Source organism: Giraffa tippelskirchi, chromosome 5 (genome assembly GCF_054371585.1).
Source record: "Giraffa tippelskirchi isolate mGirTip1 chromosome 5, T2T-mGirTip1v1.2.pri, whole genome shotgun sequence".
NCBI classification, from domain to species: Eukaryota; Metazoa; Chordata; class Mammalia; order Artiodactyla; family Giraffidae; genus Giraffa; species Giraffa tippelskirchi.
Window position 1 is genome coordinate 65,431,422 of NC_137279.1, and position 27,585 is coordinate 65,459,006.

Genomic DNA, 27,585 nt, shown 5'->3' on the forward strand with positions numbered 1-27,585 from the left:
TTTAAAAATTGTTTGTTTCAAAAATCATACATTACTAAATGATTAGTTCCGTCATATAATAAGCTGTACTGATTTCAGGTGTAGGTTGTTAGTTTCTATGAAGCATTAACTTGATTTTATGAAATTTCTTCATTCTTTAATGTTATGCCTAAGCACCACTACACATATTACTTCTTTTAAAAAAGGCAATAATTTTGTGTGCTGTGGCAAACAAAATCTAAGATCAAAAATTTTTCTAAATCTTATATGACATGTTACACTGTAAAATAAACACATTTAAATTCCAATACAACTTATGAACAGAAAGACTATCAGGATAATAAAAATGTTTTAAATGTGTGAAAAGCCTCCATTTAAGAAAATGTATTTATTTTCCTATTAGTCTGAGAAATTTCATTTAAATATTAGAGGAAATTGAATCTATTCCTGGCATATTATATATCTGACTCTATTAATAATAATGCATTTAAAACCACTCTACAAATTCAATCTCATAGATAAAAAATTGTCTTTCTTTAAAATAATCAGGAAAAAAGTTGGAGGCAAAATCAAATGGAACCTAAACTTGTTCTAAATATTCTATGCTTAGATAGTAAAAGTGCATACTAGTTTTACCCAGAGGATATTAAATAATAGGTAAATTAACACACAATATTAAGAAAAAATAATTTCAATAAAGCAATGGAAAATACAAATTAAAAGTATAGGAATTTTTATAATATCAATGCATGAAACTAAAAAAAAACCTAAATAAGGAGTTAATAAGTCAAAAATGGGGATAATCATAATCTAGTACTTACAAAGTGGAAAAAATATTTGCTTAAAATGTAAAGCAGGGTATTTATAGAAATCTTTGCCAAATATGTGTTCTCCATAAAGCACGTGATAATTTTTTGTTTGCTTTTGTTATTATTTTATTTTTAGGTCAATGGAATTTTTCCACATATCTTACCACCAACATGAGAAAAAAATGATTTTTGTTGATGGGAAGCTTGGTGAGTTTCTCCAATTTAAATCAATTCTATACCTTCTCAGTTTAAGTCATTCTTTCATAGGAAACTCTTTTTCTTGTCAAAACAGAATTGTAGTTCTATGGAATAGTTGAGGCTCATTTTTATTTTTACCAGTAAATGACCACGTGTGCTCTAATTTAAAGGGTCTAGTTTCACCAAAAATGTTCTTAATTTGATTTAACTATAAGCAAGACAAATATGATTTATCAAAAGGATATTTTAATAAAATTCTAACTGTCAAGAACTATACTTTAAATTTTCTTTAGAATTTACTCCTTTGGGGAACAAAAGTATTTCTTAAAAGTTTGCAATTGTAAATAGGAAAGTGTTTCACTCTGTCACTCTATGTTTTGGTAACTCTAGACACGGATACGCTACTTAATGATAAATATTGTTGAACGCAAGACTGCAGACATTTCTCTTTAAACCATTAGTTATTTTGGAAGTTCTTTGTCCTCACACTGTGAATTGTATTTTCTTCATTTTGTCAGATGAAGTTCCAAAGTCTGCCTTTTCTATTCTCCTTTTAGAGGTATGAGAATTAAAATTTCTAAAGTTTACCTGCTCTCCATCTTCCAGAATTTGTTTGAAATACTTTGTTTTCTGTCTCCTTGTTTAATCTCCCTTTTCCTTCAGGTTTAAGCCTTATACATTCCTTTACTATAATTTTAGTAGTGTTGGTTGGAAGAACTAATAAACTCAGAAGTTCAATCTGTTCTAGTACGAGAAACTAGGTTAAATATTTGTGGATCTATCTCTTGGTTTTAATGTCAAAGGCATTATGAGGACATGGGGAGTGTTCTGTGATGCTCCAGCAAAGTGGAGGTGCATATTGATAGTGAATCCAGCAGCAATGGAAAGGGGGGATGCAAGCATGCAAGGGATCCGCAGTCCCAGGAATCTTAGAAGATGAGCAGCAGGGTTCCAGTCACCAGGACAGTAACCAACAAGTTCTGTTTCTTAATGGACTGGAAAACCAGAAAACGCCACCAAACACAGCTTTGGTGATCTAATTTTTCTATGTAAAATACATCTTCTACATAACTCTGTCACTAAATATTTACGAAGGAAGATTACAGGGAATGTATGCTGACACACTGAAACACAAATAAGATTAACTGGAACAACTTAGGAAGTCTGAGTTGGACTTTAAAAAGAGGAAGCAATGCAGTCTAACAACGCATGATTCCTGTACATGCAGAAGACTTAGGAAATACTTTCTGAGGGATGGGGTATAAGAAGCTGAAGGAGGATCAATCAGATTAACTGGAACAGAAAGTTTTTGAATGCGTGCTTTTTTTCCTAGTATTTTCAGTTCCGTTTTAGAGAAAAGGAAATTTGGCAACTAAGAGTTTAATTAATACACCTACGTTCACATAGCTAGTAAGAGCCTGAACTCAAGCACATGTCTCTCTGGCTTCAGAGCCCAGTATTACTTTAATATACCCTGTCGCCTCTCAGGAGCTGCAGGAGCCCCCAAAATGCCAGTGCGCCTGGAAATTAACCTTTGCTGTGCTTCTGACCTCGTGGGTGTTGCACACTAGAACTACTCTGCTTTTGTCAAACAGGTCCATCGAACTTTTAAAAGAAATAAGGATGACTTATCAACAGACATGAACTTTACACAGATCACCAGTGTGTGCATGTAGATCCAGTAGATCAAGCAAGGTGACAATGAGGTATAAAAACTATGGATAAAGTAGAGCTGGGAGCCTAAGTCCAGGCCAGTGGAAGGCAGAGACGACCAGCAACACTGACAGGAAAGGCACACAAAGGAAAGAAGTCCTCCACCATCCTCCCACTTACAAGAGAGGCAGAGAGTCATCAGGGAATCTGTGTCTTAGAGGCCATCACAGAGATGAAGAATCTTGAAACCTGGACAACATTAACATAGTTCAGGGTCTGTCTGATTACACACAGGATCAGTTAAGTACAGCCAGTCACTGTAATGGTTTTCTCAGTCTCCATTATTTCGGTGTTAATTATCTTCAGTCAGATTTGTTCTTCTAGAAAAACACTTATTTCCATCACACTATTACTTAAAGTCCTCAATGAGTTATCCCTACCAACAGAGTAGAGCCTAGCAGAATCTACCCGCATGAGCAAACACATCCCTATAGTAAACTCTCCCTTTTGCTTTAATTTGTGTGTATCTATATTTGCACTCAAGAGTCCTAATTTTGTTCCATCCTACAGAGATATTTAACAATCTGTCCCCTGGTCCCCCTGACAGCAGAGACTCATACAGAAAGTGAAGTCCATCAGACCACAGCCCCCATAAGTTCTCGTCCCTAGACCTGCGAATATACTTAGATTTGCTCCTGCTTTCCCCACCCCTCCCAGTTACAAGGAGAGAGTAACTTCCTCCTATGCTTCCACCAAGAAGTCTCAAAGTCCAAGCTCCCACATTCCGAATCCCTCCTCCTCCTCCTTTTTCAGAAACCTGAAATTCTACTGATTTTCTCTCTTTCTCCTATGTCTTCATCTTCTGCCCATGGTTACCACGGCCAGCCTCAGGCTGAACCACTCAGTGTTGATTTCGTGAATGATGTCCCCAGAGATGTGCGGGTCAGGATGGCCACACAGCACAACCCTGCCTCTCCATCTCCAGTATGCCTTTCTATCTACAGCTCTCAGAAGGAAGAAAGGAAGGAGAGAAGGAGGGAGGGAAAGAAGGAAGGAAGGAGGGAAAGAAAGTGCAAATAGCTTGTATAAGCAGCCCAGTGTGTGTCCAGGTCTCCACTTGCTCTTATTTTCTTCCTTCTTCCTGCCCTTGCCACTCCACTGAAACCACTCTCACTGGGGTTATAGAGGACCTTCTTGCTTCTGATGGATAGTTTCAGTCCTTTGCTCTTTGAATCTCTACCCAGGTTCTAAGAGTTAGCCATTTATCCCCTTCTGATAGTTCATTCCTTGGTTTCTGTGACTTTATGAATCTGATTTTCCTCCTGCAAGCCCTTCTTTTTCAGTCTCCTTCTGAAATATATGTGTTCATTCATCTGTCTGGAGCCACCTGCTTTCCCTAGGTTACACTGTCTCCTGGACCATCTCACCTTTTCTTCTGGCTTCTCCTATGTGTTTTATGAAAACTGCCCATGTTTACCTTGAGGTTGAATCTCTTTTACCTGAACTTGTTTCCTTTCTTCCTCCCACTAGGAAGAGCCAATACATCAACAAGTTATGGTCATTTCTCCTCCCAAACACCTGAAATCTATCCCCTCCCACTATTTCTGATGCCACCTTCCTCATCTAAGCCTGTACCATCCCTTCCCTGGACTCCTGCAGTCACCTCCTAACTGGTCTCCCCAGTTCCACCCTGGCCAGCCTACAATCCATTTATCCACAAAACCAATCTCAGAGGTTAACACACCTATTCCATATTTTAAAACTTTCACTGATTTCCAGCTTCTTACTATGAAACTGATGGTATGGAAGGCCTATGGTGCTTGGCTTCTCCCTCCCTAATAACTTCATCTCCTACCACATTCCTGCTGCAGTGAACACTTCAAAACCTCTTCGAGCTCTTTCCCTGCCGCTCTGTGGACTCACACAGTGACCACATCCTTTCATTTCCTCAGCGAGGATTTGACCCACTGCCTCCTGACCTGGACCCAAACTGCATCTCTCCTTCACTCAGCAGTTCCTGCTCATCCCCGAGGTTCCAGCCCAGCTACCACTTCACCTCAATGCCTTCTCTCACCACCTCCAGGTCTGGTTAGGTTCTGCTCCCATGTGTACTCATGGACCCCTGTACTTTCTGTCACAGAGTCCCCACGACATGAATTTTCACTGCCTGTGAGTGAGGAAGGGAAGAGGAAAGACAGGATCTATGTAGACCCCTGGCAGCCAGAACTTGGCACTTAACAAGCGTTCAACAGAGGCTTCCCACGAGTCAATAAAGACCGATATAAAACTGTTTAACCTTAATAACTCATTGTAGTTAAGTGTGAATATATATTTAGCAAAAAATGTCCAGCCCTCATTATAAAGTGTAGATTTAATTATTTTTAACAAGCATTTGAGTTTTTTCTCAAAATCCAGAATTAAAAACTTTCTATGCAATACATTGTCAGATAAAGCCTGGGCTGACTAAACTCTACCTGAATTTTAAAGTCAAAGTTACACTGAACGGAGTGGGGAAAGTCAGGTAAGCAACACTCCACTCAGAATTTGCCCTTAAAAAATCTCACTTTTTACTTGGCTATTTACAATGTTCTATTTGGTTAAATACAAAGAGGCCAGCTCTTGTTCCATATATTGAGAGATCTTCCTATAAAAATGAATTACTTAACATGAGAAGACTTGGGAGTTGGTGAATTCATTGTTGCGAGGCCCTACATGGAAAGATTTTTTTGGAAGAGCTGTATTTTTTCAAAAGATGTTATTAGAGAACAGGTGGGCCAGATGGGTTCTAAAGTCACAACTCAAAGTGCCTATATTCCTGTATTTTCAAAAATATTTATGACATATTTATGAGTCATTTTGTTCTCGTCCCTCCTTCTCATTCCCAGAGTAGTTGTGTTCCATTAACTTCAAGAGCCCACCCTTATTTTTTATGATTAAACTTTGTGTGTTCTCTAGAAATAGACTCTAACATATAGTAATTTTAAATGACTAAATTATACTAAGTAAATGCTGCATTTCTCTAGAAAAATGAGCAGGCGGAATTGTTGGATTTGTAAGATGTGCAGAGATGAATCTAAGAGACCCCCTTCAAAGTAAGTCACATGTAAATTCTATTACCATTTTAATGCATATTTTTCACATGATAAGTAGGTGTATGTTTATTCAACTTCTGTCAATACATTTTGCTCAGAAAGTAAAATTTGCATTTACACATGAGTAATTCCACCAGAAGGGTAATCATGTATTACACTAAAGTTCCATTTTCATTATTCATGGTTTACACTTGAGAAGTCAGCAAGTTAATGTTTTTAGAGAGTCTATTATGAACAAATATTCTTAGATTTTTTTTTAAAGTCCTATGTAGCTAAAACTTTACATGTTAAGATGAGATTCTTTGATCCAAAATATTTACGTAGTTCAAGTCCTCTATCTACCAAGTGCCAGACCTTCATCCCTGGTTGGAAAAGGTGAGACTGGAGGGATAACCAAATGCTCATCAAATGTCCAGGTCTCTTCTACATTTTGTCATAACTCAAAACGCAGCTGTTTGGATGGGGCAGTGGCTACACTAAAGTGTAATGCCTGAGGAGGGTAACAAACCATTTAAGTGGGTTTACTCACCTCAAAGAACTCCCAGGTGGAGGATCCCTGTGAGGTTAGCCAGGGAGCCCGACCATCTGCATGGAGAATCAGTTGTGCACCAGGTCCCCATCCCCGTTACCACTGGAGATCCTGGAGTACAGGCTCCCACCCTGAAGTGCCCAAGTATCCAAAGATGCTGACCAACTACCACATTATGGGGAATGGAGAGCCTCTGATGGTGGGTGGGAGAAGTGGGAAGACCCAAAGCTCAGCATTTCAACTGACCAGCTGACGCTGCTGAACTGCACAGACCTGTGTGAGAAGAAAGAGGAGACGGCTGGTTTGGGGACAGCTTCCTTTGCTTCTGCTGATAATTTTCATAGAGCATCACCATCAATGCTTGGCTTCCTTCTACCTGCCTTGGAGACCCACCATCAGGGAAGGTGAAGGCCAAGGAAAGAGAATTCATGTTCCTCACAAACCAGGAGATAATGGTCACATGATAAACGCTTTACATTCTTGACCCAACTTAATTTTCATGATAACTTTGTAGATAATAAAACTGAAGCTTGTAAATTTTAATTTAGACTAAGAGCTATTGGCTGGATGCCATCACCGACTCGATGAACATGAGCTTGGGTAAACTCCGGGAGTTGGTGATGGACAGGGAGGCCTGGCATGCTGTGATTCATGGGGTCGCAAAGAGTCAGACATGACTGAGCGACTGAATTGAACTGAACTGAACTGAATAGCTATTGAGTCCAGCATAGGAATTAGAACCAAGGACTGTGTCAGACTCCAAACACTCCTCTTTCCTCTCTGCACAATGTTGCAACAGCTCAGATGTTCCTGTATCTGTTTGGTACCTACTCTCTCTCTATACATAGAAGAAGGAGGGAGCACAGAAATGGAGCATGTTATCAAAGAATTCGGTAGATGAGGGAACAAATCTGATTAGGATTACTCTGATTAAGGGAAAAGGCAGAAGAACCAGAGATCAAATTGCCAACATCCTCTGGATCATCGAAAAAGCAAGAGAGTTCCAGAAAAACATCTATTTCTGCTTTATTGACTATGCCAAAGCCTTTGACTGTGTGGATCACAATAAACTGTGGAAAATTCTGAAAGAGATGGGAATACCAGACCATCTGACCTGTCTCTTGAGAAACTTGTATGCAGGTCAGGAAGCAACAGTTAGAACTGGACATGGAACCACAGACTGGTTCCAAATAGGAAAAGGAGTACATCAAGGCTGTATATTGTCACCCTGCTTATTTAACTTATATGCAGAATACATCATGAGAAATGCTGGGCTGGAAGAAACACAAGCTGGAATCAAGATTGCTGGGAGAAATATCAATAAACTCAGATATGCAGATGACACCACCCTTATGGCAGAAAGTGAAGAAGAACTAAAGAGCCTCTTGATGAAAGTGAAAGAGGAGAGTGAAAAAGTTGGCTTAAAGCTCAATGTTCAGAAAACTAAGATCATGGCATCTGGTCCCATCACTTCATGGGAAATAGATGGGGAAACAGTGGAAACAGTGTCAGACTTTATTTTTGGGGGCTCCAAAATCACTGCTGATGGTGATTGCAGCCATGAAATTAAAAGATGCTTACTCCTTGGAAGGAAGGTTATGACCAACCTAGATAGCACATTTAAAAGCAGAGACATTACTTTGCCAACAAAGGTCCGTCTAGTCAAGGCTATGGTTTTTCCAGTGGTCATGTATGGATGTGAGAGCTGGACGGTGAAGAAAGCTGAGTGCTGAAGAATTGATGCTTTTGAACTTTGGTGTTGGAGAAGACTCTTGAGAGTCCCTTGGACTGCAAGGAGATCCAACCAGTCCATCCTAAAGGAGATCAGTCCTGGGTGCCCACTGGAAGGACTGATGTTGAAGCTGAAACTCCAATACTTTGGCCACCTCATGCGAAGAGTTGACTCATTGGAAAAGACCCTAATGCTGGGAAGGATTGGGAGCAGGAGGAGAAGGGGATGACAGAGGATGAGATGGTTGGATGGCATCACTGACTCGATGGACATGAGTTGGGGTAAACTCCGGGAGTTGGTGATGGACAGGGAGGCCTGGTGAGCTGCGATTCATGGGGTTGCAAAGAGTCGGACACGACTGAGCGACTAAACTGAACTGATAAGGGAAAATGGTAGCCGTGGGAGAGCATGAAATAGGAAAAACCACAAGCAAAACTGGGATTAAACCAAAACCAAATTTAGCTTCACAACTTTATCCCTAACCATAATCACCCTAATCATGATGTATCTCCATAAATGTCATGCCCCTTGGAGGCACAGGAATTCCCTTGCTAACAATCACCAACACCAAACTCTGGCTAACCCAAGACAGCAACGGCATCTCCTCCCATCATGTAGGTCTTCGTCTTTCCTACATGATGATTAGGTCTGCTTTACACCTTGCCAAATGCTTTTCATCTCACTGGATTGAGAAGGTTATTTTAAGCTTCTGTTTTTAGAGTTCTAATAAGAGAAGAGAACAATGAGTCAGACATCATTTCATGGAAATGTTTATTGAAAGCGATCTCCATGGCAGTGTACTGTTAAGCCTCAGCAATGATGCAAACAGTCCATCTAGAACTAGCAAGCGTCATCTGAAGGCTCAGAAAACAAAGGATATTGGACCATTTTAGGACTCTCAGCATTTTCCATGTCCCAGATTACTTTTTTAGCCTCTTTAATCTGCCTTCATTGTGTTAAGTACCTGCTAATGCTGATGGCTGTCCCCTCAACACGAGTACTGAGCTGCCTCTACCAGGTAACAGCCAATGGGAATGCTTGCTGGTATCTGTAGTGGCCTTTGATTAGGTGCAGTCACTAAAATGAGGACAATTAAGAATGTATCATAAACTGAATGGCAATGAATGCATTGAGTATTTTAAAGGGGGAAAATAAAATGATTCACATGTAAGAACAGTCACTTACCAGTTCACCTCAAAAAGCCCACTAAAATGAACAGAAATGAAGTCTTGAAGCCCATATCTTCCACGGATATTTTCAAAACCATAAATAGCTTTTCTCATACTGTTTGGATCAAATGTAACTTGACATATCATTCAGAGTAATAAAAACTAAAACCCTCAATATATAAAAAAAAATCAAATAACTGACCAAGAAATATTTATACATAGTAAATACAGAGCTACTAACCTTATCACATGAATGCAGGCCAATAGGTTTTGTGGATAAACTCTAAGATTCTAGTAAACATGTGGGCAAACATATGGCTGGTGGCAGCAGCACAAGACCTACAATCCTTTTTAAAGCATTGGTTCTACTCATGTTAATCTCACAAGGAATTACCTTACCCGCGGGCACAGCAAGCCTCAATGACAGCTGGGGCATATTTGGTTTTATTGGTAAAAAATTAGAAATTATCAAAACACTCATTGAGAATAATTACATACACTATGGAATGCCCCCTTGTAGATTACTGCATGGTCACTGCAAATGATAGTGACTATCAGTGATTATAAATTTACAGTTATAAATTATAACACTATAAATGGTTATTAAGACAATTGTGAAGACAGAAAAGGCTGATTAAAAGGGTGTGTGTGTATATATATATATATATGTGTACATGTATATATACACCCACACACACATAAAACATGCACACACACACACAAACACACATACACACATGCTCAGAATGATTACTTCTTGGTTAAAAGCACGCAAACATGCCTACAACCAAAATACTAAAAAGAAATACATCAAAACATTAACAATGGCAATTTGGGGTACAGAGACTATAGATTGTAGAACACTGATTCTTTATCTTATTAAAATTCATCTTAAAACATCTTACCAGATTTTCAAGTTTATTCTACTTTTATATTTTTATCATTCTAACCACTTAGTAAAAATAAAACGTAAAAGATCGCAGGGAAACAAATTTCCATCCAAAATTATACAAAAAGATAGTACAACTATACTGTGACGTTATTTTCAAGATAGCGTATTTCTACTTACAGAAAAAATGCTTGAGAATATTTTAGTGCAATGAGAACCTTTTGTTTCTTTTCAAAGCCTTACTCTGGAAGAGGTTTTACAGTGGGCCCAGTCTTTTGAAACATTGATGGCTACAAAATGTGAGTATCATGTGTATGTCATTTGTTAATAAAAGTCAGTTTTATGCTTGGAGGAAAGGAGGCACTTGACGATGTACATGTGCTGCTCTTCTCACACTCTTCTAAATGGCAACTGCCAGTTAAAACAAGAAACCTGAAAATAGTTTGTCGTGTCAACCACTATTATTTTCTTTGGCGTTAATTAAAGCAAGAGTAGTCACTGTGAATGTTTATTCTTCACAAGTATATGTGTAAAATCCCATGGAAATATGCTTAAATAGTAACACATACCAAAATATACTGCCTTACCGCAGCTTTCTAAAGTTATAATTAAAAAGAAAAAAAAACTGACAATTTGCTGTTCTCAGTGTCCTGAGAAGTAGAATAAATTTGAGTTTTGATGTTCTAAAACTCCTCAAAGTTTGCTTCTAACTTTATCAGTGCCTGACTAAAGTGGGACTTTATATGAGTCCATATTTTGTTATATGTGTCAGCATTCAGATGGTATAAATGGAAGATGATAACAGTGCATGTGAGGAAGATAAAGTCAGAGGCTCAACACAGGAAAGTGAAGGAGCAGTCAACTGTGTTTGGTTGGGAAGTTGGGAGGCTGTAGGGAATGACAAGGGGCTTGTTAGATGGTGCAGTAGTATAGAATCTACCTGCCAATGCAGGAGATGTGGATTTGATCCCTGGGTCGGGAAGGTCCCCTGGAGAAGGAAATGGCAACCCACTCCAGTATTCCTCCCTGGAAAATTCCATAGACAGGGCAGCCTGGTGGGCTACAGTCCATGGGGTTGCAAAGAGTCCGACACAACTGAGTGACTGATCACACACACACACAGGAAATGATAAAGGAAGACAGGTACAAAGAACAATTAGGGGAAACTCAAAGAAAATTCCTTTGTTTGCAGAACTTGGCAATTTTTTCAAAATGCCATTTGTTCCCCTCAAATGTCTGCTAATGATTTATATCTCTTTTTACCTGAGAGTCCCTATTAGCCTCTTTGTGACCGTTGAATCTGTTCACACCTATTGACTGTGGAAGTGGAGTTGGCTGTGCTTCCAATTTGGGCTTCCCAGGTGGTGCTAGTGGTAAAGAACCTGCCTGCCACCAATGCAGGAGACACAAGAGACCCGGGTTCAATCCCTGAGTCGGGCTGATCCCTTGGGGTAGGAAATGCAAACCCACTCCAGTATTCTTGCCAGGGAAATCTCATGGACAGAGGAGCCTGGCGTGCTGCAGTTATTCTGGGCAGGGTACTTCCTGTCCCCAGGGGCTCGCCATGCTCTTCTGACTGCAGGGCCCCACCTGGTCCAGAGACGGCTATTGCGGCCTGGCCTCCAGGGCCAGGGCGCAGGCGCGGAGGCCCAGCCCCGCCTTCTGGACCCTCAGCCGGCTGCCCCAGCTCTCACGTCAGGGCCCCGCAGGGCTGGGACCACGGGCCCAGGCTCCGTCACCATGTGAGCCCACCTGATGCAGCAGCCCTTCCTGGTGAGCAGGGAAGCCCGCACCTTCTTTCTCTGATGCCATCGCCCTCGCCTCTCACTTTTCAGGGGGACCTCATAGTCTGTGATCCAATTTGCTAGCATGATTGCCGATTTTAAGATAATCTTTCTGGTCAATTTTAGGACACTGGTATAGGAGGAAGAGACAAAGGTGTAAGTTCAGTTGACTACACTGACTAATCCTCTGTTAATAATTTGGAGTTCAGTCCCAATCACCATCAATCCACATTGTGCAGCATTGCCAGATTAATTTCCCTCCTGGAGTTTACCATTCTTCATCTGTAGAATGGTCTGATGTCATCTCTCCCTTAAGCATTGGTGCACAGGTTAGATATACACCCCCTCGCTCAATGCCTGATACAGATGAGGCACACAGTGATTGAGAGTTATTTCTCTTAGTAATAAAGGGCTTGTTTTGAATATCATTCCTTTTTCTCTGCTGCCTACTCAGAAGTCCAAAATCTCCAACTTGGTTTTCAGTTCTGTACCTTACCCCAGTGCTCTTGCTAACACGTACCTCCTGCTCTGTCCCTTCACATACATACTCTTCTGCCTGTGTGATGACTACTCCACCTTCTACATCCATGACTCCCTGGTCCAGCTCTGCACTAAATCTTCTCTGGCTCCTTTATCTACTCTGCCCATCCTTAAAGGTAATGTTCAACTGCCACTTTCTCCTCTTGGAAAACTCTTGGAAATGTTTTTTTCTCTCTCTTCTATTAGTTAATATCATTATTTACTTTGCTTCTAATTATAGCTATTTTGTGTATTGGGTTTTTCTCCGTATCCCCTTTCTCACTAGATTATAAATTCCTACGAGCACAGATCACTTCTCATTCACCTTTCATCTTTCCTCCCAGAGGCTGAAATCGTGCTTTGTACCTAATGGGCATGCAATAAATGTTTAATGAATAAATAGGAGGCAAATGCTACTAAGAAAAGATCAAAACACCAAACCATATTATGTAAGAGTTTCTGTGCCAGTCTTTTCAGCCTTATAAACAAAGTAAATGAAGTTAATTACTTGGAAAAAAAATTTCAAGTGGGATCTTGGCTAGACTTAGCAATTTCGAGATCTAGCATCATGAGGCTAAGTCTAAAGAAAAGACGAGCACAGGGAGACAGCATACTGCTCTTTATAGAAATCACCAAAACAGGGCAGGAATCATACCAGGAGTTAAATTACTGTGAAATTCATGTACAAATTCAACAGTCACACAATTAAAAGTTGATAAAACAAGTCATTTTCTAAGACATGCAATCAGAAGGATAAAACTAATAATATAAACATTAAATGTGCCAAAGAATACAGTATGTTTACATTAACCAAGGACAGGAGTAAAATACTTCCTCTAGCTAAGAAGTGTAGATGCCTCCATACAGATTAAAAGACAGTTTCGAACAACATGTAGTTCAGAAATCCACAGGGCAAAGTTTCTCACAAGGGGAAAATTTTGCGCTAAGACTTAAATGACTCAAATTTTTATAATTTGATAAAGAATTCTGACTCTAAGTATGTTAAAGACAGGGAACAGTTTAAGAAGAAGTAAAGACTAATGAGTGCTTCTTTCAATGAAGGTGTAGGACTCCTCAGGATTTGCTATGAAAACTGGTCTCACTAAAAAATCTCCACAATGAATTAAATAGAAAGCACCCTTCAAAAGATGACAGAAAGTCCTTCAAGTTTCCAAACATCAATGATTTAATGAAAAAAAGTAAATTATTTTCAAATGGCATAAAAGTAGTAATAATATTGGGGGTCCTTTCATGGACTGGAACCTGGTGGTACGGAGTCGATGATAAGAAAGTAAAAGAAAGAAAGAAAGAGGCTGATAGTCTCTGGATTATGAAGAAGACCAATAAAATTCTAGGACAAAGAGTTTGCTCCGCTTACGTAGGCTCAGGGTGCCCTCTCGTAGAGGTCTTGAAAGCCTGGGCAAGTAAGTAAGCATGGAGTGCCTCCTCGTTCCTGAGGACTAGCCTGAAGGAGAGAGAGAGGGAGAGAGAAAGAGATGAAGAAAGACACGGGGAACCAAGCTCTGATGGAACAAGGGTGTTTTATTTAACATAGTGTGGGTATATATATACTGTCTTACAAGGTAGCTTTCTCAGCAAAGATAAGGATCAAAAATCTTACAAATTACCAATGAAACATAAGGTTAGAATTCATCTCAAAGAGACAGGGTTGTAAATAATCACTTTCCATATCAGAAAGGAAGAGGGCTGTAAATAGTTACTTTTCACCGTATGGAAAAGCTAACGAAGGAAATACATCCACTTCTCAGTCCTGGAAGCGGCTTGCCAGCTCCTCTCGCATCTGCATTCAGATGCTAATAAGGAACAGAGGATTTATGCAAGACAGAAAACAGCACACAGGAAGCCTCCTGTTAAATGCTCCTTAACAAATAACTTTTTGAATAGATCAGGAAAAAATTTGTTTGAGCTATTTACTCACTGCCCCATAAAAATAGCTGAGTATTATCAAAGATTTTTCCTTGAGTGAGGCTGACCTAAAATATGTCATTGCACCCCAAACTATTATCAGAGTGAGAGGCATCACTAAAATGTAAAGTAGAAAGAAAATCCTGTGGGTATTTCTGAAGGCTAAATCCAGTAGAACTAGAAAAGACACAGAAATGTACATTTGAAAAGACCAGGGGGTCAATGATCACCTAAAGCCTAAGGGCTCTACAAACTGGAAAGGTCAAGACTAAAAAATAATTAAAAAAGAAACTTTGCTTAACCCAAGTTTTTATTATTATTTTGATTAAAATGTTTGAAAAGAGTGTAGAAGGCTCATACACATATTTACTGACCAAATCTCAAAAGGTGAGGATAGAGGTTTATTTATGTTTATTTTTGTTCAAGTAAACATAAATAAAAGTAAGTTTTAAATTGCAGCTAATGCCCTTGGATGAGTCATTCATTCCTTCCATGTGCTGGGCTCCTTTCAGGCATCAGACCCTGCAGTGAGTGGCCCAGAGGGTCACTGTGCTCAGCTCACGTGCACCCTCTAGAGGGAGGAGAGAGACAAACAGGCAAGCCAATTAATAGATAAATTAACTCCAGAAAGTAGTTAAGTGCTTTGAAGAAAATAAGCCAGGCTGTATGACAAAGAAAGGCAGGAGTAAGAAGGAAATTCAATGACATGTTTAGAGAGAAACTGTAGGACTGTGTAAAGTTTTGAGCTAAGAACCGAATGACGAGGAGTGGCCAGTAGCCCTGGGGTCAGAGAAACCCAAGCAGATGACAGGCCCTGAGATGTGAGTGAGGTTAGCATCTTCAATCAACAAAAAGAAATTTAGTAGGACCAGAGCACAAGGCCTTACAAGCCACATGAACAACCTTAAGCAGAAGAGTAATGAGCATTAATGTACTTTTACAAATACCCTTGGTGGGGGGTGGGGGGTAGGTAAGGGAGGAAAGGTATTAAGAGGTACAAACTTCTAGGTATAAAACACATAAGATATGAGGATGCAATGTACAACACAGGGAATATTACCAATATTTTATGATAACTTTATACAGAGTACAATCTATAAAAATATCAAATCATTATGTTTTATCCTTGACAGTAATATAACAAGCCAATTAAAAAGTTAATAACAGTACCCACTGGTTCTCTTCTGAAGAAAAGAAGCTGAGAGACTAGTTAGAAGGCTATTTCAATAAACCAACTAGGACTGGAATTCAGTGGGGAAGACAAAACTAGGAGTAATTAGCACATAGATGTTAATCAAAGCCACGGGGCTATGCGATCACTTAGAGGGAGGGTTCAGAGAGGTAAGCAGAGATCCAGATAGGAGCTTAGGTGCACACGAATATCTCCAAATCCAGAGATAAGGAGGAGTTTGTGAAGGAGATGGAAAAGGAGGGTCAGGCGAGTGAAGGGGGACCAGGATGGCTTATCTTCACGGGAGGCAAAGACAGCACTTCTGGAGGTGTGCACTGTCTGAGGCTCCTGGGAGTCAGGTAAGAGGCAGAAGGAAGGGTGACTGTGGGGAGTGGCAACATGGAGATCCATGGTGCCCTGACCCAAGCAGTCTGGGGGTTGTTAGTGGTTGCACTTGGGAAATAGAGCAGCACATTTGCAGATGACATTAACCGTTAGTGAGGAAGAAACTGATGGCATAGAACAGAGGGGGGCGCCATTGTAAGAGCAAAGGAGAAGCACAAGGTAACTGAGAAAGCAGAATTAGGTCGGAGAATTGTTTGGCCAGCCCAAAAAGGAGCTGGGATCCTTCCCCTCAGGAAGAGAGCTAGAAAAGGCAGATACAGTGGAGGGGGCTTGGTTGATTTCCTGGAGGGAAGATAAGGGAACCTCCGCCTGATTAAACGTGTGTTCTCAGCTAAGTCTGAGGCAGCAAACTGAGGAGAGGATGAGTTGGCATTTTAAAAGGGTCAGTTCAGTCACTCAGTCATGCCCGACTCTTTGTGACCCCGTGGACTGCAGCATGCCAGGCTTCCCTGTCCATCACCAACTCCCAGAGCTTGCTAAAACTCATGTCCATCGAGTTGGTGATGTCATCCAACCATCTCATCCTGTCATCACCTTCTCCTCCTCCTGCCTTCAATCTTTCCCAACATCAGGGTCTTTTCCAATGAGTCAGTTCTTTGCATCAGGTGGCCAAAGTATTGGAGTTTCAGCTTCAGCGTCAGTCCTTCCAATGAATATTCAGGACTGATTTCCTTTAGGATGGACTGGTTGGATCTCCTTGCTGTCCAAGGGACTCTCAAGAGTCTTCTCCAGCACCACAGTTCAAAAGCATCAGTTTAAAAGGGTAGGAAATCTTTAGATTTTGGAGGGGCATGATATTAGGGGACGATAGCAGGATGGCAGGGTGATACTGAGTGCCCATTTTAAAATTTTCAGCGATGATTTCAAGTGAAAAAGCACAGTTGTGTATTTTTCCTTGGCCTGTTCCTGTTCACTCGGCCACAAACACGAGAATAGACCCGTAGTTAAGCACTTTTGGATCAGCACGTGTTCTGAATCTGAATTAAGATGGCATCAACTTTGATCAAAATCATCCTTAAATGTACTGAATGCTTCCCTCGGTTTCTCAGGGGTTACAGCCACTGCGGACGGCCTTGGAAACTCCAAGCGGAAAGCGCAGGCTTATCGTAGTGCTGGAGGCACAGCGGCTGCTCCACGCCGTGAAGGCCTACACTGCTGGGGAAGCTTCATCATGGCAGAGGGTGGACAGTGCAAGTCACTGAGGGTCACCATTGTCCCTCCTGTGCGTCCCCGCAGCTCTCCGCATCTGTGCTGCTCCCTGGGGGCTGGCAGCTTCCTACACCATCCTTTATTCTCCATTCACTACCCACTGTGGTTGCCAAAGTTGCCCTCCTCAAGCTCATACTCCTGATGCTGCCACGCCCAGTCCTTCCTGCTTGGCACTTTTGTTTGCTTTAACTTCTCATGCAGGGAAAACAATTGAACAAAACCTGGCCTTTTCTAGACCTCGCTGTTCAGTTAGTACATTTTCTATCTCCCTCTCAATAAACCAAAAGTAGCAACAGTGCCACCTATAAGCCTCTGGTCTTTGGTGCTTCCTGGATGCTGAATAATTAGAGGCGGTCTCTTTACTTTTCAAAACCTATAGAGAGTCTGTTTAAACTACAGACGCATGAGGGATCCAAAAGCCTGGACAGACCAACATTTCCTTTTGGGGACCAACATTTCCTTATCTACTATCTATGACGCAGCAGGTGGGCACAGGGCATGCAAAGGTGAGGGCGCTGCAGTCCTCATTCTCAAGGGGCTGGCAGGTGAGGGGAGAGTAAGAAGTAACCCAGCAAACAGAATAGACCCTGACACAGATGGAGATAGAATGAGAATGAAAATAAGCGTGGATGATGTGCTGTTTGTCAAATGACAGGAAGTACTAATCTAACCTACTGGGGGAACAGGGGCTTCAGAGAGATTTTTTTTTCAGAAACTGAGATACCAAACCTGGGTCTTAGATCAGGGTACAAAGCCCACCACAAAGAACTGCACACACAGCAGCATGGTGGTCACACACTACCTGGCCAGGAACACCAAGGCTCATATCAGGGCGGTATTCAGGGGTGAGGGGAGGAGGCTGGAGAGGTGGGGACCACTGCACTCCCTGGGCCCTGCAGCCACCCACTGCCTAGAGGGAGAGGTCTTACCATCAGAGCAATGGGAGAGGCCAAAGGCTGTAAATAACAGGTCATGGCCAGATTTTTGTTTTAGAGATTTTTCTCTAATAAAAGTACAGAAAAGACTGAAAGCAGATAGGATGGATGAGCTTAGACTTTTTAAGATTAGAGAGTTTACAAATACTCCCCTCAAATCATAAACAAAAGTAACATATAAAAGTAAACAGAAGATAATGCTATAAATAAAACAGATAGTGTCTTTAATATACAAAAAGATCTAGAAATTCAAGAATACACTAACAATGCAAAAGAAAACTAGACAGAAGATTTGAAATTCACAGAAAGAAAAGAAATGAGCTGGAAGAAAGAAAACATGCTTAAGCATTAATATTTTAAAATACAAATTTAAATAATTACAAGTTGCTGGTTTTAAACAATCTGATTGGAATGAAAGGAGTACGTAGGCATGTCAACACTGCTGTTACTAATGAAAAATAATGAAACCTTTCTGAAAGAAATGTTATAATAGGTATCAGGAATCTCAAAAATGTTACATCATCAATCTAGTAATTCTACTCTTTCAATTCTAAGGAAATAATTAGAGATGTAAAGATTTATAACCCAAAATGTTCAATTGTAGTATAAGTTACAATATATAAAAGGTAAATAATCTAAATGTTCAATAATGACAACTTGGCTAAATATAATATGGCACAGCAGCCCCTGCAGTGGACCACTGCAGCCTGTAAGAGTTCAGTTTAGTTCAGTCACTGAGGAAGGCTTTCTTATCTTTCCTTGCTTTTCTTTGGAACTCTGCATTCAATGGGTATATCTCTCCTTTTCTCCTTTGCCTTTAGCTTCTCTTCTTTTCTCAGCTATTTGTAAGGCCTCCTCAGACAACCAGTGAGTCAGTTCTTCCCATCAGGTGGCCAAAGAATTAGAGTTTCAGCTTCAGCATCAATCCTTCCAATGAATATTCAGGACTGATTGCCTTTAGGATAGACTGGTTTGACCTCCCTGCAGTCCAAGGGACTCTCAAGAGTCTTCTCCAACACCACAGTTCAAAAGCATCAATTCTTCAGCACTCAGCTTTCTTTATGGTCCAACAGTTCAAAAGAATCAATTCTTTGGTGCTCAGCTTTCTTTATGGTCCAACTCTCATATCCATACATGACTACTACAAAAACCATAGCTTTGACCACACGGACCTTTGTTGGCAAAGTAATGCCTCTGCTTTTTAATATGTTGTCTAGGTTGGTCATAGCTTTTCTTCTAAGGAGCAAGCATGTTTTAAGAGTAAACGGGAAAAAAAGAAGTAAAGAGAAAGTGTTTGCAAGAGTGATACAAAATTGCTTTCACTGTATAATTCCAATAAGGTAATTTGAGAGTGTGTCTGTGAAGATGAATGAATACTGTTTAGATAGAAAGTTAAACATGAGCAAAAGACTGAAAGAGCAAAAGGACATATATCAAGTTGTTAAATTCTGTATTTAAAAAACACTTAATAGTACTTTAAGTTCTTTTGCTATACAATAATACAGCAAAGAGAAGTTAGGAGAAAACCCAGAAATGATTAACGTCATAGAAGTCAAATCAGAGAATTTTAATAAAACAGACTTATTTTAAAACTTCACGCAGAGGCTGGTAGAATTAAAAAGCTCGTCTTCCCTGGTGCTTTATATTAAAAATAAAATATATTCAATATTGCTTTGGAAACATTTCTGATGGCAGACAGCCGCACAGCTCACTCAGGATTTAGTGCATGCCATGAGCCTTGCCGCCTTGCAGAAAATGGTCCTGGGATAGATGGGCCACCATTCTGACTCAGACAAGAGCAATGTCACGTTTCTTTCTTACATCGAGATACCAGCATGTGTCACCTTGTGTATCTAATTTTGGTGACTAATTTATGAAGAACACACTGCTGCTGCTGCTGCTAAGTCGCGTCAGGCGTGTCCGACTCTGTGCGACCCCATAGATAGCAGCCCACCAGGCTCCTCCGTCCCTGGGATTCTCCAGGCAAGAACACTGGAGTGGGTTGCCATTTCCTCCTCCAGTGCATGAAAGTGAAAAGTAAAAGTGAAGTCGCTCAGTCGTGTCTGACTCTTCGCGACCCCATGGACTGCAGAAGAACACACTAGAGAGCACCAAAGGCACCACTCTCATTCTTCAAGGAAAACAGTGTACCCTACGTGTGAGATAAACCTAGTTCTTCCACCTTCTCAGTTTAATAAGCAATTCTGCTGTTTATGCCTATTACTCTGCTCAAGCAGAATCAAGGTCTCTGCAGCAGAGTGCTCAGAATGGAGGAGAACGAGCCACACTGAGCTGCATCACCTGATTTGGAAAAGGCTTTCCCACCTTGTAGTCCTCTTGTTGTAGAGTCAATAGAAATGCTAAAGTGAGCATCTCAGTTCTGACTTTAATAATAGCTTGGATTCCTGGAACTCTTTTGTACAAATGCATTGTAGGCTGCTTAACTTGCCTAACATAAAAAATTATCATGTTAAAGACAAAAGCCTATAAGACATACCCATCATGTGAGCACTTGCTCTACACATCAATCATATCAGAAATCTCAGACAAGTTCAAGTGGTCCCAGCCTGCTTTCACTAGGTTATGATACAGTAACACATGGTACAAAAACCCACTAATTTATTACAAGAAAAATGCCTTTCGTGTTCACACTACACAATGACTGGGGTCAACTGTAGCTCTGGTGCAGTCTTTACTCTGGCCTTCAGACTAAAGGAGCAGCTCTCCCAGAATGTGTCCTGCTCACAGTGGGGAGAGGAGCAATGGTGGAACCTCCTGATGGTGCTAGAGCCTTCTGTCTGACCCGCACATGGCACTGTGCATCACTGACACAAGTTCAGTGAGCAAGGCTGATACAAATGGGACATGAAAGTACAACTCTTCTACAAGGAGGGCAGGGATAATTGAGGACAATACCACCATCTACCACATTAGATATCTATAGAAACATATATGCGGCAACACACAGATGGCTTCATCAGCAGAGGACTTGGGAATATTGAGAATTGTTGAACTACTTGGCTGGCCCCAAAAGACCCTCCTCTGCTCAATCAGGAGGGAAGTTAAGGAAGACACAGATGCAGGCATGTTCTAGAATAAACTTTTTACCATAAAATGAAGCTAAACATAAAGACAAACACAAATTCAGAATACTATAACATGGAATCTCATACTGGTTTCCAAATTATCCCCCCACCCCACTCCACCCACTCAACCGATGCAACTAGCCTGGTGGCTAAGTCTCATTCCAGGGTCTGTAGATTTCATCTGGCAGCTTGTTTTTCCCCTATCCCACAACTCATTTATTTTAGGATCCTGTTTTCTGTTCCTAATGAAGCACTCAGTCAAAATTTCACCAAGTACAAAGTATAAAATATTGCTTTTTATTTTCTTAAATAGAATTCTAGTTCTTTCAATGCATACTGCAAATTATTGGCTTCCAGCTTTACTTATTAGGCCAGAAATCGTTTTCTATTTTGATTTGTTTTGTTTCATGATGTGCCTATCCATTCAGCTCTTTCTCTAACAGGAATGCCAGTTGCTACATTTGTATTCTCTGACCCCAGTTTTCTGTGCCTGTGATGATGTTAGGCACATCTTAAAGTAAACTGCTGTGAAAATAAACTTTCTTGTTTTAAGTTTAAGGTAAAACATATTCCCCACTGGGTAGAAGTATTGAATCCCATATCCTTTCCTGTGTTACATTTTTATATATGCCCTACCCCCATCTCATCTGTCCTCTCAATGTTTGAATTGAGGACTTCTTTTGAACCATCTTCCACCCAATGTTCTGAAGGCTACACTTGCTTCCATAATAATAATGAACTAAGCTCTAATTTTGTGTCTTCATAGGACAGCACATTTCTTGCAGATCACCAACTTTCCTGAACCCTAAAGCTTCCTCAGAAGGCATTATTAAAATCTGTCTCCATTTGAGTTTTTCTTGTGAACACAAATACCTTAATTGTCATCTTCATTTTTGTATCCATGCTAACAAACAGTAGAATCCAGGCATCAAGGAGCCTGGTTTCTATGCTAGGAAACTCATTAGATCCACTGTCTCATGTGAAGATTTAGGAAAATGATTTTACTCACCATTGCCATTCCCTCTGGTTACTATTATTTTTTGTAACAGTTAATGATTCAAAGTTATTGTTCATCAAAAGCCTATGTTTCTTCACATATTCAATATGCCTACATACTTGTTTCTATCACTATCAATGGAAAGTTACACCATTATTGACATTTAGCAATTCAGTTTCTCAGATGTGCCAAGAGACTTCCTAGTCACCAAAAGAAGTTTAATGTTTTTCTCAGAGTGTTCATCTTTAATCTTCACAATACTTGATCTCCTCAAAGATTCTTACTAAAGTATTAGATTTGTGAAAGCTCACTTAACTCTTCTTCAAACACTAGCTCCCACAGAATAATGGCTTAATGGAGAAAGTTCCTCCCACACATCTGCCTTTATCTTCCCACTTCAGAAAAGACCAGAGCACAGGATGCCGTCTCCGGCATCAAGTGTCACTTAATGGTTGTTTCTACATCCTCACTGTGCTGTTCTAGATTCTGGGATCATTTCCAACAGCCCATCTGAATTCTAGTCGTTACCTAGCCCTTCATTTCTGATGTGAACCATAAACCATGACCATGAAGTTGAATTTTTCATTATCCATGTTCTCCTGCTTTAATTGCATATGAGACACATCCCAGGCTGTACAGCCTGATCACTTTATCATTTTTACATGGATTGGATATTTTCTTTTCAATCTTAACCTGCTTGTTTAGCTTTAAACTTTGCTCTTATCCTCTAGTTTGTCTCAAGGTTTTAGATTTTTCATCTCAGTTTCATGATCAGAGCTCTGTCCACTGATCTCATTTAAGTCCTGTTTCTGGGTCCCTGTGACCTATCCCAGCCACACTAGAAGGCATCTTGCTCTGAGTTACACAGAATAAAGGGATGAAGGAATGACCCCACCACTGACTGGTGTTGTCAAAACATGCTTCCGATGCATAGAACTAAGTGAGATGTGGGATGTGTGTGTGTATCATTATATAATATTTATTTGTTAAATAATTTGGGGGCTCTGATTCAGGCATTAGTTTTAAATTGTACTACATATTGTTCAGACTTTTTTTTATGATTGCGACCCATGAAAATAAACTGATTTCTCCTCTACTTCTAGATGGTCCAGTGGTCTATGCAGCATACTTAAAAACAGAGCACAGTGATGAGAATATTAAATTCTGGATGGCATGTGAAACCTATAAGAAAACTGCCTCACAGTGGAGCAGAACTTCCAGAGCAAAGAAGCTTTATAAGATTTACATCCAGCCTCAATCCCCTAGAGAGGTAACCACACCTGACTATGCTGGAAACTGGAAATCAACAGCTTCCAGGAAAGCGTCAATGTCTGTCAAGCATGTATGTGTGCCAGCAGTCTATACCCAGTACCTCCTATAATGCTATGAAGTCAGTATTGTTAACCTCAGTTTACAGATAAGAAACATAAGAATCTGAAAAGTTAATTTATTAATACCTTCTCCAGTGTCACACAGCAGTTAGGAGGGAAAATTAGGCCTGTCTGGCTCCAAAGCCTCTCCTTGTTAAGTTATCTTAATTCCCAGGAAAGTATAAAAAGAAGTCCTTATAAAAAGAGTTGACTCTGCTACAAGGACCTACAGATACACATACCATAGTGGTGACTTCCCTAGTGGGGTGGGCAGAGTCTGGCCCAACCCACCAGGGCTCCTGCTTTGCTCAGTTTAAAACCAGCAGATGGGTCACAATGATATTACTGCCCATCACTTACAACTGCAGAAGGAAAATAAAGAGTTACAAGTGAAATAGATACACTGAGACTCCTCCTGGTGGAGAGAGAACCAGGAGCGAAAATTCCGATTATGAGGATGAGGACAGAGGATGGTTTATGAGATTCCTGTCTCTCAGGAGAGTCAGACATTAATTGACTTGTTCCTCAAAACTCTTGTCTGGAAAATATTTGGTTTATTGAAATAACCACTTCTCTCCCCTATTTCTCTACTTCTCTTCACTTTCTTCCCATTTCAGGAGATGTTCAGTTAAATCAACATCTATGACTATTTAAGGAAGGTAAACTTTAAAATAGCACCAACTTCCCTTTCCTTTAAAAGAGGACTCCATCTCATAAACTTCCTTGTTTGCAGACTCCACTAACAAACCACTTGCATCCGCCTAAGTAAGCAGTGGTTTCTGAGATTTCCCTGGTCATGGGCTTCATGTTTTGTGGGGGTTTTCTTGTTTTTTTTAATCTGGGATGTGGAGTTGGATGTTTATTTTTTAAAAAGCAAGGAGCTTATCTCATACAAGTCTTTTAAGATGTCAATGAAAGTGCAGACAAAATTACCCTATTCCACTGAAAAGTAGAGCAGGAAATAAATTAAACCTTTCCATTCTATTTTCATCTTCAATTATGCCTATTTATGCTTCACATGTGATTTTACTTTGCAGATTAACATTGACAGTTCAACAAGAGAAGCTATCATCAAAAATATTCAAGAACCCACTAAAACATGTTTTGAAGAGGCTCAAAAAATAGTGTACATGCACATGGAAAGGGATTCCTATCCCAGGTTTCTGAAGTCAGAAATGTACAAGAAACTTCTGAAGACTATTCAAGCCAACAACAATTCTTGACCACACTCAAAAGTTTAAATTGAAGATGGTATACTGAAAGTGTTGGTTTTGTTCTTTTCATATAAAACTAAATAAATAATATCAGAAATTGGGTAGAAAAGAAATAGAAGAAATCAAGCCATAAATTGATTTCTGGTTCTCAAAAAGAAACAGATCCTGAAACGGATGGACTACAGAACTCTTACAACATGAATAACACAATTTATGGCATATCTATATAGCTCACTTAATATATATGGAGAAGGAAGGTCTTTCTTCATAAATAACATATGTAACATAAATAACAAATAAATATGAAAAAGGGATTTTACTGTACAAATAAACTAAATGATAAAGTTTTATTGTACAAATCAACTAAATGATAAAGTTTTTACTGTACAAATCAACTAAGTGGATTTTTTATTAATGAAATTTTGCTGTCATAATGCACAGATAGTTCAGTTCTTTAAATATTGTAGCTATGAGTTGTGTCTGTAGCATGAATGTATTCTCTAAACAGAGTGCTTGTAGTAACTTTATTAATAACTAGTAAACAAACCTGGTGCTCAGAGTATAATCAATAGTATTATATCATGAGCAATATAGAAAGATGTGTTCTTAAAAGATATTTTCAAATTTTCCTGCTATTACGTCATAACTGTACTTCTATATCATATATATCTTCTACATGTGAAAAATTCCAAATGAGCCTAAGCTATTTAAATGTATGACTTTCCTCATTTATTTCTGTACTTATATTGCTATAGGGTAGGAAATTTTGTTCCTATATTTTGAGACTTTTTTTCTCACAATGTGAATCCATCACAATCCTGATAATCAATAAATACAAACATAAACTAAAAACTTTATAAGTATGCTATTTTTTTCAAAGACATGATCACATTATTTTTCCAGTTAAAAGACTGTTTTATCTGCCCTGTTATACAAGCTTCTTAGACTCTATCAGGAGATTCCAGAGAAAGAACTCATATGTCTGTTTGACTTGCTTTGTTCAGCACATAGCACAGGATAAACGTGCCATAAGAATGGATAAACATTCTTTACTTTTGACAGAGAATAAGATACTTAAAATATTTAATATCATTTTTGCAAAGAATTCACTGTAGAAAAGCTTTGATTGAGGTTTTTAGCTTTAGTAGGAAAAGTATTTCTCAGGTCTCGAATTTGATTGCAATAGCATTTATTTTAAAATGCCTATAAACCTAAATGGTATCACATGAAAGTAAGGATTAACTGGAATCATTCTAATTAAACAAAGAATTATTATAACATAGAATCAATATTTAGGGGTTCATTTCTTTTTTTATTTATCATTTTTTTAAATTTATTTTAATTGGAGGCTGATTACTTTACAAATTGTGGTAGTTTTTGCCATACATTGACATGAATCAGCCACGGGTGAACATGTGTCCCCCTGTCCTGAACCCACCTCCCACCTCCCTCCCCAGGCCATTCCTCTGGTTTGTTTCAGTGCACCGGCTTTGAGTGCTCTGCTTCATGCATCTAAATTGGACTGGTCATCTATTTCACATATGGTAATACACATGTTTCAATGCTATCCTTTCAAATGCTCCCACCCTCACCTTCTCCCAACAGAGTCCACAAGTCTGTTCTTTACATCTGTGTCTCTTTTGCTGTGTTGCATATAGGGTCAGCGTTACCATCTTTATAAATTTCATATATATGTGTTAATATACTGTGTTGGTGTTTCTCTTTCTGACTTCACCCTGTATAATAGGCTCCAGTTTCATCCACCTCATTAGAACTGCATTCTTTTTTACAGCTGAGTAATATTCCATTGTGTATATGTACCACAACTTTATTATCCATTGTCTGCCAGTGGACATCTAGGTTACTTCCATGTCCTAGCTATTGTAAACAGTGCTGCAATGAACATTGGGGCACACATGTCTCTTTCAGTTCTGGTTTCCTTGGTATGTATGCCCAGCAGTGGGATTGTTGGGTCATATGGCATTTCTATTTCAAGTTTTTTAAGGAATCTCCACACTGTTCTGCATAGTGGCTGTACTAGTTTGCATTCCCACCAACAGTGTAAGAGGGTTCCCTTTTCTCCACACCCTCTCCAGCATTTATTGTTTGCAGACTTTTTGATGGCATCTATTCTGACCAGCATGAGACAGTACCTCATTGTGGTTTTGATCTGTATTTCTCTGATAATGAGTGATATTGAGCATATCCCATGTCTTTGTTAGCCATCTGTATGTCTTCTTTGGGGAAATGTCTGTTTAGATCTTTGGCCCATTTTTTGATTGGGTTGTTTATTTTTCTGGTATTGACCTACATGAGCTGCTTGTATATTTTGGAGATTAATTCTTTATCAGTTGCTTCATTTGCTATTATTTTCTCCCATTCTGAAGGCTATCTTTTCACCTTACTTATAGTTTCCTTCATTTTGCAATGCTTTTAAGCTTATTAGGTCCCATTTGTTCATTTTTGCTTTTATTTCCATTATTCTGGGAGGTGGGTCTTAGAGGATCTTCCTGTGATTTATGTCACAGAGCGTTTTGCCTGTGTTTTCCTCTAGGAGTTTTATAGTTTCTGGTATTACATTTAGATCTTTAATCCATTTTGAGTATATTTTTGTGTATGGTGTTAGAAAGTGTTCTAGTTTCATGCTTTTACAGGTGGTTGACCAGTTTTCCAAGCACCACTTGTTAAAGAGATTGTCTTTTCTCCATTGTATATTTTTGCCTCCTTCGTCAAAGATAAGGTGTCCATAGGTACGTGGATTTATCTCTGTTTTGTTCCACTGATCTATATTTCTGTCTTTGTGCCAGTACCATACTGTCTTGATGACTGCAGCTTTGTAGTATAGTCTGAAGTCAGGCAGGTTGATTCCTCCAGTTCCATTCTTCTTTCTCAAGATTGCTTTGGCTATTCAAGGTTTTT

The 27,585-nt window shown here is 39.6% G+C and overlaps 1 protein-coding gene and 1 long non-coding RNA gene across 9 annotated transcripts in view; one reads left to right on the forward strand and one right to left on the reverse strand.

The window, feature by feature from the left end:
• The window catches only part of RGS13 (regulator of G protein signaling 13), a 46,824-nt gene extending 21,306 nt beyond the window's left edge, over positions 1 to 25,518 (forward strand). For 2 of the 3 annotated variants that reach the window (XM_081490285.1, XM_081490284.1), the window contains exons 2-6: positions 925 to 995; positions 5,663 to 5,731; positions 10,288 to 10,349; positions 23,186 to 23,352; positions 24,490 to 25,518. In XM_081490285.1, coding sequence (XP_081346411.1) covers positions 5,667 to 5,731; positions 10,288 to 10,349; positions 23,186 to 23,352; positions 24,490 to 24,675 — 480 coding nt within the window. In that variant the 5' untranslated portion in view covers positions 925 to 995; positions 5,663 to 5,666 and the 3' untranslated portion in view covers positions 24,676 to 25,518. Of the gene's footprint in view, positions 1 to 924; positions 996 to 5,268; positions 5,732 to 10,287; positions 10,350 to 23,185; positions 23,353 to 24,489 lie in introns of those variants that run through there. The other variant, XM_081490286.1, reaches the window with a different exon arrangement.
• The window catches only part of LOC145506221 (uncharacterized), a 527,653-nt gene that overhangs the window by 227,374 nt on the left and 272,694 nt on the right, over positions 1 to 27,585 (reverse strand). The gene's annotated exons all lie outside the window — the stretch shown is intronic.